At 39.4% G+C, this 14786-nt stretch overlaps 2 protein-coding genes across 2 annotated transcripts; both read right to left on the reverse strand.

Annotated features, from left to right (window-relative positions):
• Positions 1 to 68: 68 nt before the first annotated feature.
• On the reverse strand, positions 69 to 6723 carry LOC134660462 (uncharacterized). Its single transcript, XM_063516211.1, has 4 exons — positions 6561 to 6723; positions 5868 to 6028; positions 4696 to 4862; positions 69 to 276 (listed from the first exon to the last, which is right to left on the reverse strand). Exons 1-4 carry the CDS (start codon positions 6721 to 6723, stop codon positions 69 to 71), a joined length of 699 nt encoding a protein of 232 aa, XP_063372281.1.
• LOC134660461 (leucine-rich repeat-containing protein 34-like) lies at positions 919 to 2373 on the reverse strand. Its single transcript, XM_063516210.1, has one exon. It carries the CDS (start codon positions 2321 to 2323, stop codon positions 956 to 958), a length of 1368 nt encoding a protein of 455 aa, XP_063372280.1. The 5' UTR covers positions 2324 to 2373; the 3' UTR covers positions 919 to 955.
• Positions 6724 to 14786: the final 8063 nt, after the last annotated feature.

The raw sequence follows: 14786 nt of genomic DNA on the forward strand, positions 1-14786 counted from the left end.
AGCTAAATGTTTAACAGGTACATTTTTAAACGTAGGTACATTTGCAGAGTATAACATATTATATACTTTTAATTTTCATCAATGACTAAAGCCATCAGCTTGGAAGATTTTGTGTCCTCCTCAACTCCAGGAAAGACGCACCCCTTCTTAGCCAGCTCTTCGTAGGTCATCTCGTAGAGTTCCACGAACCCCGCTTTTTTGGCTGCTATTTGCGAAGCCCTAGCTGTGAAGACTGTTGCTGTCACTTTAATACCAAGGCTGCGGCAGAGGATGATTCTGAAAATATAATTAAACAACGCTGTTATTCGGCCATTGGCTTCACTATAAAGATTAAAACAAAATTAAGATGGACGAGGACTGGAGAAACTATACCTCCTCTTTGAGCAAAGTAAAATAAGAAAAAAAAAACAATTAAAACGTAGACAGAAATAAAATATAATACTTACTTTAAACTCAAAAGACGATAAAAACCAACCGGCTAAAGGATTATGTGGATACCTTACAGTACCTATGTAAAGAGACAACACTTGAGATATGCTTGAGAAATCTAGATGAATCACGTTTAATTATCAAAAATGTAAAATTATAAAAAAAAAAACAGAATAAGCAACAACAAAAACATGGCGCTAGTGCAGGGTGGAGGTAGACGGGCTAGGTATGGCTGCACCGTCATTGAGACCGAAGAAATCTAGATTATCTAGGTCGAGTCAGCAGCTATAGTTGCTAGGTGTTCAAAGTGATCTTGACGCGACTTTATTGTTAAGAGAATAAGAGCGCATCAGGGTAATTTTGAACACCTCGCCCGCTTAGCAACTTCTACTGCTGACAGTAGGTAGGTATATTATATAAGTAAATCCAGAGTATGTTTAACCATTTATAACAGAAAATACAGAAAACCTATTAAAAGAAACAATGTCAAAATGGCAAATAATTTATTACAAAGCAGTGAAAAATATTAAAATACTGTCCTAACTTCATTATACACTTTATCCAACTTCTTCCGGTGTTTGCAATCAACTTTAACCGGTTTTTTCTCATCAATAACATTTCTTTTAATGTGATAAATCGGCTGTGCGTAGCCAAAGTCTAATTCACAATAATAAAAGTGTTTGTTTCTATTAGAAGGATTCGGATAATACGCTGCATGCAAAACTTCGTCCACTTCGTAAATTTGAACGTCAATCGTCTTTTGAAATAACGCTCCACTCATCAGCATTCTCTGAATAACTTCGCAAGCAACATGACCAATTTTATTTCCCCAAATATTTAAGAATCTTAAATAGTACGGCTTTTTCACCGAATTCAACAAATCCAAAATACCCCGTTCAGTAATTCTGTTGCGACTGACATCTAGGGCACGTATTTTTGAGTATGGCAACCCGAAACTTAAAGCGCGCGCTCCCGTATCTTTTATATCGTTTCCCGCCAAATTTAGCAGAATTAGGTTAGGGTTTTCGGCTAAATATTTCCCTAGCAATTCAGCCCCGTATTCACCAATGCTATTAAACCCCAAATCTAAGTATAATAACGTTTTATTACATCTTAATCCCCTGATAAAATACTCCACATCATGACCGATGAATTGATTTTTTTGAAGGTGTAATTCTATGAGTGTTTCGTTTCTTTCCAATAAGTATTCAATGTGGTACGCCAGCCATTTTGTTTCATACGAATATCGGTTAAACAAAGGTATTATTCTACTAAAATCTAACACTCTTACTGTGGTGTTTGTACCCTGGTCGGTTCTTAAAGCTGTGACTAGATGAGCCACGCTGGTCAAAGTCTGTCCTGTCTCTCCTATATCACAATATTCTACGCTCGTATTATCTCTTAAAAACTTTGCGAAATACTCTCCTCCCGCAGTTCCAATATCATTACCGTTAATTCTTAAATATTTCAATTTTATAAATTTGGCGTAATTTGCTAGTCTAAGCACCGATAACTCTGTTAATTCGTTATTCATAATGTTCAGGTTAATTAAACTGGATCGACCTTTGATCAGCAACTTTTTTAACAATTTATAAAAGCCGACGTCTGTGATCTGATTGTAGCACAAGTCTAGCTTTGTAATTCTTCGTGGTAGCTCATTAATGTAGTAGCATATTGCTCGTATATCGCTGTCGTTGATTCTCCTTTTGTATCTGTCGTAAATATCATTCCCTCGTAACACTAAATACCCGGATCCATCTGAATTCTTTTCTGTAAATAGTCCAAGTATGATCTTGTTGATTTCTGTGTCTTTTAAAGGTGGTGGGTGACCTGTGATTTTTCTAACAACTTGCGCGGTGTCGCATATGCACTTTCGCTGAGATTTAGGTCCCATTTTTAACTAGAATGAAGAATATTTCTAAAAATACCTATATAAACATGTAGCCAAAAATAATTGTAAATAAGAAGGGAAATAAATAACTATGAAAGAAATAGTCAATACAACTCAAAATCTGTCAAAGTGGGACATGACAATTTGAAAACTCTTTAGTCGGCAATGGCTTATGACAATATATTTTTTTAATTACCATAACTATACCTAATCTTAAACTCTGAAACATATTCTACCTATATACTAGGTAGGTATAGATATAGATGTTCAAGCAGATCTTGTCAGTAGAAAAAGGCGGCAAATTTGAAAAATGTAGGCGCGAAGGGATAGAGTCGGACCAAAAAAAGTCTGCAGCGGATTTGATAGCCCACGCAGTGCAAGTGTTGTTTATACGTCATAATTTCATAGAAGTTTGACGTTTAAAATAACACTTGCACTGCGTGAGCTATCAAATCCGCTGCAGACTTTTCTTGGTCTGACTCTATCATCCCATAGAAAGTTTGAATTTCGCGCCTTTTTCTACTGACAACATTTGCTTGAGAGTAGGTATACCTACTTACTTAAGTTTTACCCACTTGGGTCCCAAAATAATCCTTAAATTCAGAGCAATGTGTTTTATGAAAAATGTGTGTTATCTTATCAGTCCTTGAGGCCTAAGTACACATTTTTTGATTATTGAATTTTATACAGACGGCGGATCGTACGCTTGTTTACCACCATCGACTTATAAAACGGCGGTTAGAAACCCACCCGTAATGTAAGTAAATAAGGAAAGCTCGATAAGAAAGATGTCTGCAGCTTTGGAATGGAAGCCATTAGATACCTATTTATATGCCGACCGCATTCCGAATGCTATTGCAATTTTTCATCATTGGAGAGTCGCGCGTGTGTGATTGGTGTTATACAAAACCAGTACGAAGAACTTGCTCAACATGCCAGACATTGCCTGGCTTAAAAATACCTGACATATTCGACTTGTTCGAATACAGCAAGGTAGAGTTTTGCGGAACGAGAACAGGCCGCGTAGCCAAGATGCCAATCGCTTACGCTTCGTAGCGATCGAAACGCAACTGTCACTGTCGCACTAATATGGAAGAGTGATAGAGAGACACAAAGCGTTTCGTTGTCGAAGCGATAGCGATTGTAACCTTGGCTAGGCTGCCAGTCGTGGAATGTAAGGAAGACCATGCATTCTACGACTCTTCTCTTTCCGCACAGACTACTCGAAATGTTAGGGTACATCGCATACTGACTTTATTAAATCAGTATGCAAAAGTGGGTTATTATTACCATTACCCACAGAGTGAGTATGATTTCCCACAGAGTGAATTATTACCCACAGAGTGGATTATTATACCCACTCGCCAAACGTCCCTTCGTCCCTTCGTCCCATTTTGTCTATAGATAAAATGCCTCACTCACAAAATGTCGTCTGTATTTGCACTCGTCCTACACCAAGTTTGACACTTGACTAACTAGTACAGTCGCCATCAGATACATATATCGGAGCGGCCGAGGTGCTCAAAAGTATCTGAACACGAACTCTATCGCAGTGACAATAGAGGCGTGTTCAGATATTTGTGAGCGCCTTGGCTGCTCCGATTATCTGAAGGCGACTTTACACTGATTTTCTTTCAATACTACTTGCCCGCGACTACGCCAGCGATGGGAACGAATGCTTAGGAATTCAATAAAGAAAGAATTTTGTGGCGCGAATAATGCGTAAAATGGAATTCTAATCGCAAAGGAATCAATGGTAATGAGAGATGCTTTCATTTTCCTCTTTTATTATTAAATCAAACAAATAATCTAAACACGTCAAAGGATTAAACAATGAAAACTAAGGTAAACAATAAATAACTTATAAATAGAAATAACACAAACATAACAAGCTATCCATATAGGTACTTAAAAAATAAAACCAAGTATGTAACAAACAATATCCTAACTGACCTGACCTATTAGCTAAGTAGTTAGTTCTAGACTTTACTCAGTGATATTGAGGATTTTTTGACACGTAATGGATGGCTTCTTACGAAAATCTCGTTGCAAAAAAATCTATTGGTGAATTCACTCATTTACTGCTAAGATTCTCTCGGAATGTATCTAAAATGCTTTGTAAAACCATGACGACAGCGTGTCGTGATTGGCGCTGAATATGTTAACTGGGTCAACTAGTTGTTAGCTATACCTAGCCTTTTAATATCTCCTTAGCGACCCCCAGAGGCCACCTGCTTTCATCCTAGCAAGAGAAAAACACTTAATTAAATACTGAGATAAAACAATAAAATAAAATAATCTTTAGTTTTCTCTCTCTCCCGGTTACGACAACGTGTCGTGATTGGCGCTGACTTTTTAAACTATGACAAGGATACCTAGCCTTCAATAACTCCTTGGCGACCCCCAGCCCCCTCCACTCTGGGTCCACCACCAGCCCATACGCCGTCAGATACTTGTCGACGCCATACTTCTCAAAGATGTCCACTCCTCGGGACACCAGGTCCACGGCTCCGAAAAGCTGCGCCCATATTTTGTCGTCAGTCTGCAAACAAAATTTAAATTAATGGGGAAATCTTATTGTTGTCTGACCATACACTGAGAGCTAAGTCATATAATATATATCATACTAGCGACCCGTCCCGGGTTTGCACGGGTTAACAAATTATACATAAACCTTTCCTCTCGAATCACTCTATCTATTAAAAAAAACCGCATCAAAATCCGTTGCGTAGTTTTAAAGATCTAAGCATACATAGGAACAGACAGACAGCGGGAAGCGACTTTGTTTTATACTAGTGATAGGTAGTGATTGAACAACTTTTACATTGGTTCGAGCTGTTGCACATGGTAGAATCGCATTTTTGTATTTCACCGACACGTTGTCGTTCTTGTCATTATTCTTTAGCTGGAAAGGTTCATCCTTAATCCTCTTTACAGACGACCGTCAACACGTTTGCGCCGACAACAACGCCGTCGTCCGTCACGCACACCAACGACGCGTTGTCGTGATTGGCATTGGAACGCTTACCTGGCGGCCTAGCCAAGGTGACAATCGCTATCGCTTCGATAACGAAACGCTTTGTGTCTCTTTATCGCTCTTCCATATTAGTGCGACAGTGACAGTTGCGTTTCGATCGCTACGGAGCGTAAGCGATTGGCACGTTGGCTACGGGGCCTGGAAGGGCTCATCCTTATCTTCTTTACAGACGACCGCGTCAACAAGTTGGCACCGACAACGACGCCGTTGTCCGTGACGCACACCAACGACACATTGTCGTGATTGGTATTGGAACGCTTACCTGGAAGGGCTCATCCTTATCTTCTTTACAGACGACCGCGTCAACAAGTTGGCACCGACAACGACGCCGTTGTCCGTGACGCACACCAACGACACATTGTCGTGATTGGTATTGGAACGCTTACCTGGAAGGGCTCATCCTTATCTTCTTTACAGACGACCGCGTCAACAAGTTGGCACCGACAACGACGCCGTTGTCCGTGACGCACACCAACGACACATTGTCGTGATTGGTATTGGAACGCTTACCTGAAAGGGCTCATCCTTATCTTCTTTACAGACAACCGTCAACACGTTTGCGCCGACAACGAAGCCGTCGTCCGTCACGCACACCAACGACACGTTGTCGTTCAGCGTCTTTCGCCACAGTTGTTCCAGCTCGTGCATTGCTGATGGGTACTTCTCGATTCCTGAAAGATTTGAGGTAAATTAATAAACACGTTTTTATTTTATTTTATGGTCGACTCCGTTAGGCTCCTACATTGCATAAATGAAATTAAAAGACCATTCATTTTTAGTGTTCTGTACCAAACTCACGAAACATTTAAGCCATTTAAGGGATCACTTTAGTGTCTGTCCGTCAGTCACGAGTAAAATATATAATTACGTCTTTTAGATATAGGTACCACCTGGTAAATAGCGTATGCCTAAACAACGTAACAGAAATTACAGAAACAAGATAAGATAACATTTAATTAGTGCAGACTCTGTTAGTTGTAGACTTCGCAGACGCCCAAATGCTTGGCCATTTTGGAAAATGTAATACCTACATAACTGAACCGACTAAATATATAATTGAACCTGCTCACAAAATTTCACGAGAATCAGTTGAGAAACGCGATCTGTAGAGGAGAACAGCTGGACATACAAACTTTAAAACATTTGTGTTCAAGCTGAAACAAAGATCTGCTTTCGCTTGGTCAAAAATCGGACAAAACTCACCAATATACTTGCAAGGCGGTTCATCCCTAGTGAAATATGTTCTCAACAGCGTTATAGCTGACTCGTACAGGTCCGGGGTCAAATCCTGGACCCTGAGGGTGACGCCGCGGGCGGTGAAGCGGTGCCACACGGTCGTGGTGCTGAGCGGGCGGGTGTACGGCATTCTGATGGTGTATCATAGAAATATTATGTCTCAGGCCGCGTAGCCAACATGCCAATCGCTAACGCTCCGTAGCGAACGAAACGCAACTGTCACTGTCACACTAATATGGAAGAGCGATAAAGAGACACAAAGCGATTCGATGGCGAAGCGATAGCGATTGTCACCTTGGCTAGGCCGGCAGGCCGCGTAGCCAACGTGCCAATCGCTTACGCTCCGTAGCACGATACGCAAATGTCACTTTCGCACTAATATGGAAGAGTGAGAGACACAAAGCGATTCGATGGCGAAGCGATAGCGATCGTCACCTTGGCTAGGCCGCCAGGTGTCTGTATGTGGAAATGGTATCAATCGAAGACTAATATTGGACGTTAGACTGGGAACCCTCGCAACGCTCAAGATTCCAGTTTCCGAACCACTCTCTACGCTCATGGTTCAATTTTAGAATCATTCGGTTGCTCGGATATCAATTGCACTTTATCCATTTATAAAACTAAAACTATACAACTTATTACAATGTAAAGATATATTTTTTGCAGACAAACCCATTCACATAACACACTTAAATTTCCATTGTTGTTTTCTGTCAACGACTTTGACAGAAAACCCGTTCTAATCTATACAAATTGACTAATCTTACCTTAGATCGGGACAGACAGATAGACGGCAGTCTCGCTCGCAGCTCGGGGCTGAGTGAGGTGTTTAAGGGATGCTCCAGGTTTGGGGTACACCGGTCTCAGTCTGACTACTTCACTCCCAAAAAAAAATATCTAAGCTGTATCAATAAATTTTTAGATTTTGAGGTAGGTACGTTTCAACACTTTCAACATTCACTACATTCGTTGATGAAATAAAAATAAATTAAATAAATATTTGTGTTCTTCCGGACTTTTTATGAACAAGAAAGCTAAACATTTTAATTTTTGAGTTGCGATGCAAAAATAGGTATGTACCTATCCGTGTGTCTCTGTTTTAGTTCTGTATTTGCTTTTATAAGATACTGAAAACGCACATAACTTAAAACTAAATTGCATAAACTATGGCTATCCAATGACTTGTGTTCTGGTTGAGTACTAAGTATTTTTATTTAATTATGTTTATGTATATATTTATTTATTAAAGTAAAGTAAAGTAAAGTAAATTTTATTTGTAGAACACAGGTGATACAGGTCTTAAGTAAAAATAGGTGATTACAGAGCTCTGTGTTTTGCCTATTGGCGTACAAATGTTATAAAACTTAAAAACTATGGTTACTCTATGGTATATATTAATAAATTCTTACAATTAAATTAGCATGTTATCAGAAACAAAACAATTAACATTTAAGGTATTATTTATAGGTACATCATATTAAAGATATAACATATCAAATTTAACATTCAATTTTATATTAAGTACAAATTATATTCATTACATATGAAGACTGGGCAAGTTGTAATTGGGTGCTCTAAGTATCGCCAAGAAAATAATTTACTGAGTATTAGCATTTATTTATTAAATATGATTTTAATTGTATTTTAAATTGATCAGTTGGCAGGGACTTTATATTATTTGGGATACTATTAAATTTTTTTGGGGCCATACCTAATATACTTTTGCCCAAGAAAGCTGTGTTGTGTTGACTATTGCAGATGTTGTAATGATATTGCATACGTACGGGTAGCCTGCGTTGTTGAGATACCATTTTGAAAAAAGTTGCGGATTGGTTTTTATAAAATTTGCTAATTCATATATGTATAGTGCTGGAAACGTTAATATTTTTAATGATTTAAAGAACGGAACACAGCTTTCTCTCATGTTTATTCCTGAAATTATTCCTTTATATACGTATGTATTCATATGAATATGTACATATTATATATGCGTATTTATAGTAGAATGTAGGTTAAAGGTTTTAATTATTTACTTGGGTAATAATTGAACCATAATTTACTTTTCTGTACATGTGTTCGTTTGTCTGTCATTTTCATTTGTCTACTCCCAATTGCTCAAAGGTTGACTGGAAGAGATCCCTTATAGGGATAAGTTCGCCTTTGTATATTGTATACTTTCTTTTAATTGTATCTTAACCTGTCTTATGTACAATAAAGTGTTTACATACATACATACATACATAGGTACTACCCATACATTACAGATACAAGTATCATAATTGTTATGTTTGAGTTACCATTACATGCCCGCTACCTATCGATCCTACCAACTGCGCCATATACTTAGGTCTTAGACTATCTTATAATGTTTTTTCAAAGATGGCTGGATGGATGGAGCACGACCTTGAAGCGTATCTGAAGTATACCTATATGAGTATTACTTATTTATTTTATTTCTTTTTAAAATTTAATACAGGCAACAAGGTCCCTAGCTGTGATGCTGTAACATTACCCCTGAATAAATATCAATCAAATATCAACTATCCTAACATGGCACTGTCCAGAAGCACATCTTTCAAAACATTACATCTTATATAGACTATGTGACGAATTTGTAAGACTTGAAACAATAAAAATACAAAATCTATAAGTTGTATTTACAGTTTTAGAGAAAGAAACGAAGACGTTTATTTTTGCCCACATCTTGTAAACAAAGATACGACTCTCGCACCTAAATATGACACTGTTTTGCTACTCGTGTACTTAGTTCAATAAGGCATAAAAACATGTTTACAAACATTGCATTCATTGAACGCATAAAGATATTTTTAGTTGAAATAGTTCTTGCAATGTTTTCTGCTAAAAATAATGTGTATTTTGAATTGGTGTTCAGAATATGTTTATATTACTTTCACTAGTCCGACCATGTTTTATTCGACCATTATCACACAGACACATCTTGTCAAGTCAAGTCCAAAAGTACAAAAAGACAAATATAATAATAAAAACAAAAGTCAAAAAACGCAGTTGACTTCTTCACAACTTCTAAAAGTCTAATTCAAAGTCAAAGTCAAAACATTTCTTATTCAAGTAGGTAGGTTTCTTACTCAAGCGTATTATTCAGTGCAATTTATTAATTCATCTTTTTTATACCACGGCCCGCCTGATGGTAAGCAGTCAGCATAGCCTATGGACGCCTGCAACACCATCAGAGATGTTACGTGAAAATCTTTCATTAGATGAATAAAAATAATTTCACAGCAATTTTCAATTCAGAAAATCTTTGATCGCCATCATCTTCTTCGCGTTGTCCCGGTATTTTACCACGGCTCATGGGAGCCTGGGGTCCGGTTTGCAACTTTAATCCCAAGAATTGGAATAGAATAAAATAGAATAGTTTTTATTCGTAAACACACAGACAATACACATAATTACACAAAAAGAACATAGTGAAAATGTAGTATCACGAAATGGCCCCATCTCAGCATGTTGCTGGCGACTTCCAGCACTGATCTTCCGATGAGACCATCAATTGACATAGGTACTAGTTTTTACGAAAGCGACTGCCATCTGAATCTGACCTTATAAATCTTCGGTCAGAACATACAAACTCGGATGACGTTGATCTCAGTGTGCCCCGGCCCTAATCAGGTGTCGTCACGATTTAATCTGCCGGATAACTGGCATAACCACCGTATAATTTGAGCCGGGAATGCGAAGACGCCTTTTTTCTTATTTACTACTAAGACTCGGCTATATGGAAACAGGTGGTTGAAATAATACATACAATACAATAAAACATATTCATTACAGTACTTACATATTGTGCTACTTTCCCGCACTAGTGCGGAAATAAGCACTTTCCGTGGCTATGTCAAAAATTAACGATGTACGACACGTGAATAGGTAATTCGCAAGACGTGTCGATTTAAAACCCTCCCTTCGCTCGTGTTTGAATTGATCACCACTCGTTGCGAATATCCTACTTTTCGCACTTGTACCGTCAATAATAGCTCCCGTTCTTCGGCGGTAGCACAGTCGCATTTTTATCGCTTGTCACCATACCTGACACGTTTGTGCGAAAGTGACGTGCGTAGTGGCAGGCGACAGAATCGACGACGACGATATCGTGACAGAAGAGTAACGGAACCCCACACTGAGCAATGAGCATAGTCCGACATGCTCTTGGCCGATTTATTTAGTATTTGTCAGTTGATTCGATTCGTATCCATTGTGTACTATTTTAAAATATCTGCGTATGAACTTCGTTGATCGTTTGCTAGTCATAAGACTGGATTAACACGTGTCAATAACATTTAAAATAGACGAAATCAATATTTATTATTTTGTAAAATAATACGCAATTTTTTTTAATGAGGACTTCAAGTCAAGATTGGACGCTCTTAGCACGAGGTTCATACGCACTGTATCCCTTGTGTAAATTTCACATGATGTACGCGTTTGCGTTAAGTGTCAATTTGTGTGGGATTTTGAGTTTCCAAAACGTCCCGCTTGGCGCGCTGTTAGAAATCCCATACAAAAAAAGACAACGCAAACGCGAACGCTCGTCACGCTATTCAATGTTTACATTAGGGATTATATATGCAGTTTATACGGACTATGAAGAGTGTTTGCTACGGAGTCGCGTAGCTAGGCGTGGGCGAATGGGACCTTCGCCCACGGCCTCGCACTTAGGGAGGCCTCGCAAAGCCAATAGTTTTACAAGCTTTTACTTACTTAACTTGCAAATGCAATGCAAATGCAAATTTTCAGCTTCATCGGAAACCGGGAAGTTGGTCAAATTTAACTTGCAAGATTTGACCCGTACAAACATATACAGGGTGCCATTTGAGTCGTGATCACTGATCAGTAATATGTTTTTCTAACTCCATAAACAACGAGCAATTTAATGCCCCTACTCTTACTAAAATCAGGCAAGATTTTTTAATGTTTTTGTTAATTTTTGTCATTTATTTCTCCTTTATTACCTTCTTAGTCATTAAAGTTTCAAAAGAAACATTTATTGAACAAAAACATGACAATCATTTTTTGTCATTTATTTTACTTTTACAAGTGGCAATGTGGTATTTAAACAGCTTTGTAAGATATTTCATATGAAAAATTAAGTAAATTTTATTTCTAACTGGGACAAATGACAAAATTGATGTCAATGACAGTTCCGATTCAAAGAGGCGATTCAATTTACTAATTTAAATATCTTAATAAGCCGTTGTAATATGCTAAATCCACTTATAAAAGTAAAATAAATGACAAAAAATAAAAAAAATCTTGTCTGATTTTAGTAAGAGTAGGGGCATTAAATTGCTCGTTGTTTATGGAGTTAGAAAAACATATTACTGATCACGACTCAAATGGCACCCTGTATACGAGTACATAGTTACATACAATGCAAGTTAAGTAATTAAGCTTGTAAAAACGGGCGTCTTTATTTAATTACTTACCTACTTGGGTTAAATATATCTAAAAACTCTCGCATTTTGTACACATATTTAATAATAAATAATAATAAGGAGGGTCTTAGAGCTGTATAAAGTTGATGCAGCTTTGAGAGCCGTTCTAAGCGCGTGTATGAGGCAGTGGACCACAGTCCTTCGTCAACCAGGAAGCGGAGATGACCGCCCTGGCCCGCAGGATTTCATAAGGATTGAGCGAGGAATATTTCAGGGTGATAGTCTGAGTCCCCTATGGTTCTGCCTAGCTCTGAATCCCCTCAGCACCCTGCTGAAGGATTTGGGACTAGGTTGCCGGCTTCGGAGAGAGGGTGAAGTCATTTCTCACCTTCTGTACATGGATGACCTCAAATTATTTGCACCAAATAACCAAGACCTGAAGGAGCTACTGAAAACCACCGAAGTCTTCAGTAGTGCCATCAACATGGAGTTTGGTGTCGATAAATGTGCGGTTATGCATGTACAGCGGGGGAGGGTTGTAAATTCAACAAATTTACAACCTTCTGAGACAATGTCTTTCAGATCTATCTCTGAATCAGAAACCTATAAATACCTTGGTATGTCACAGTCGTTGGGTTTTGAGGACGAGGGTATTAGACGGTCGGTGAAGGAGCGCTTTTTCAGTCGGCTCACAAAAGTCCTTAACAGTCTTTTGTCAGGAGGCAACAAAGTGCGCGCCTTCAACGCCTGGGTAATGCCCCTACTCACATACTCCTTTGGCATACTAAGGTGGACTCAGACCGAGTTGGATGCCCTGGATCGGAGAGTCCGATCACTGCTCACCGCACATCGCATGCTACACCCACGCTCGTCAGTTATGAGATTGTACATTCCACGGAAATGTGGAGGCCGAGGCTTCCTAAACGCCAAGGATCTCCACAACCGCGAGGTGTACAATCTCAGGAATTATTTCCTTAACAACGAGTGTGGGATGCATCGTGATGTGGTGGCAGTAGACAGGAACCTCACGCCGCTCTCCTTGGCAAACGAGAACTGGCGCAAACCTGTGGTACTAAGTACTGCGGATCGCAAGGCGGCATGGGAGAGTAAGGTGCTACACGGGCGGTTCTACAAGGCCCTCACGGGACCCGATGTGGACCTGCTCGCGTCGGTGAACTGGTTACGATTCGGGGACCTCTTCGGAGAAACCGAGGGTTTTGCCTGTGCAATTGCGGACGAAGTAATGATGACGAACAACTATCGGAAATATATCCTGAAGGACGGTACGGTCGACATTTGTCGGGCATGCCGCCGTCCCGGAGAGTCACTCAGGCATATCATTTCCGGTTGTTCTCATCTTGCTAACGGCGAGTACTTGCACAGACATAATCTCGTAGCCAGGATTATTCACCAGCAGCTTGCTCTCCTATACGGCCTTGTGGACCGCGAAGTACCGTACTACAAGTATTCACCTGCGCCAGTTCTCGAGAATGGTCGTGCCACGCTCTATTGGGATCGATCTATCATCACTGACAGGACTATTGTAGCCAATAAGCCTGACATTGTGATAATAGATCGAGCGCAACGCCGGGCCGTGCTCGTTGACATCACCATCCCCCATGATGAGAATCTCGTGAAAGCCGAGAAGGACAAGTCCAGTAAGTACCTAGACTTGGCTCACGAGATAACCGCCATGTGGGATGTTGATTCGACGATCATTGTTCCGATAGTTGTTTCAGCGAACGGTCTAATAGCGAAGAGTCTCGACCAACATCTTGAGAGACTCTCGCTAGGTGGTTGGATCAAGGGCCAGATGCAGAAGGCGGTGATCTTGGACACGGCGCGGATAGTCCGCCGGTTCCTGTCTCTGCAGCCCTGACCACCGGTAGCTTGGGCCCTGCCCCGCTGCTGGCGGCACCCTAGGTTAGGTTTTTTATAATGTGTTTATATGTATTTTGTATTGTTTTTGTAAGTGTTTTTGTATTTTATTTTTATATCCATATTATAAAATAACCTAACCTAAGATCAGAAATAAATAAAGAATAATAATAATAATAAATATTATGGGACAATCTTACACAAATCGACCTAGTCCCACGGTAAGCTCATAAGGCTTGTGTTGTGGGTACTAGACGACGATATATATAATATATAGATACATATAAGTACTTAAATACATAGAAAACATCCATAACTAAGGAATACCTAAATATTTGTGATGAACACACTAAATAAATGCCCTTACCGGGATTCGAACCCGGGACCTCCAGCTTCGTAGGCAGGGTCACTACCGACTAGGCTACGGAGGGATATTTAATTACACAATCGGGTCTACCGCGATATAATTTCATTGTTTTTACCTTTAATACCAGCTGTGGTCTTTCCGTAACCACAGCTGGTGCAACTCAGATGAAACGTCGGAATTAAAGGTAAAAACAATGAAATTATATCGCGGTAGACCCGTTTGTGTAATTAAATATAAATATGTCTTATTGGGTAGATTTTAATAAGCCTTTCATCATTATTAGCTTTTAAGAAGCAGAATCATCGGTGTCGCCAATCTCTGAGGCCCGTCTCTCACGAGACGAGACTATTCAAACGCGACTGAGATGCAAACCATGATCGCCTACTGGTATGCTACTCGTTTCCGCACACGGTGCTACGCAAATTAGACTATTTTGTATTATTTTGTATTTTGGCGTCGATCTCCAATTTAATCACCAATTTCAGTTTTATGGCGATATTGTAGCGTTCTAAATTAAAAATAGTGCCCCCAAAGGCG

The sequence above is a fragment of the Cydia amplana genome, chromosome 27 (genome assembly GCF_948474715.1).
Source record: "Cydia amplana chromosome 27, ilCydAmpl1.1, whole genome shotgun sequence".
Lineage (NCBI taxonomy): Eukaryota > Metazoa > Arthropoda > Insecta > Lepidoptera > Tortricidae > Cydia > Cydia amplana.

What these genes read in the sequence shown, in the direction of transcription:
- LOC134660461 (XM_063516210.1), bottom strand. Translation starts at nt 2,323, where the DNA reads ATGGGACCTAAATCTCAGCGAAAGTGCATATGCGACACCGCGCAAGTT.
- LOC134660462 (XM_063516211.1), bottom strand. Translation starts at nt 6,723, where the DNA reads ATGCCGTACACCCGCCCGCTCAGCACCACGACCGTGTGGCACCGCTTC. An exon ending in ACCGCCTTGCAAGTATATTG is followed by an intron (nt 6,029 to 6,560) that starts GTGAGTTTTGTC and finishes CAAATCTTTCAG; the next exon opens with GAATCGAGAAGTACCCATCA. An exon ending in ATAAGGATGAGCCCTTTCAG is followed by an intron (nt 4,863 to 5,867) that starts GTAAGCGTTCCA and finishes TTTTGTTTGCAG; the next exon opens with ACTGACGACAAAATATGGGC.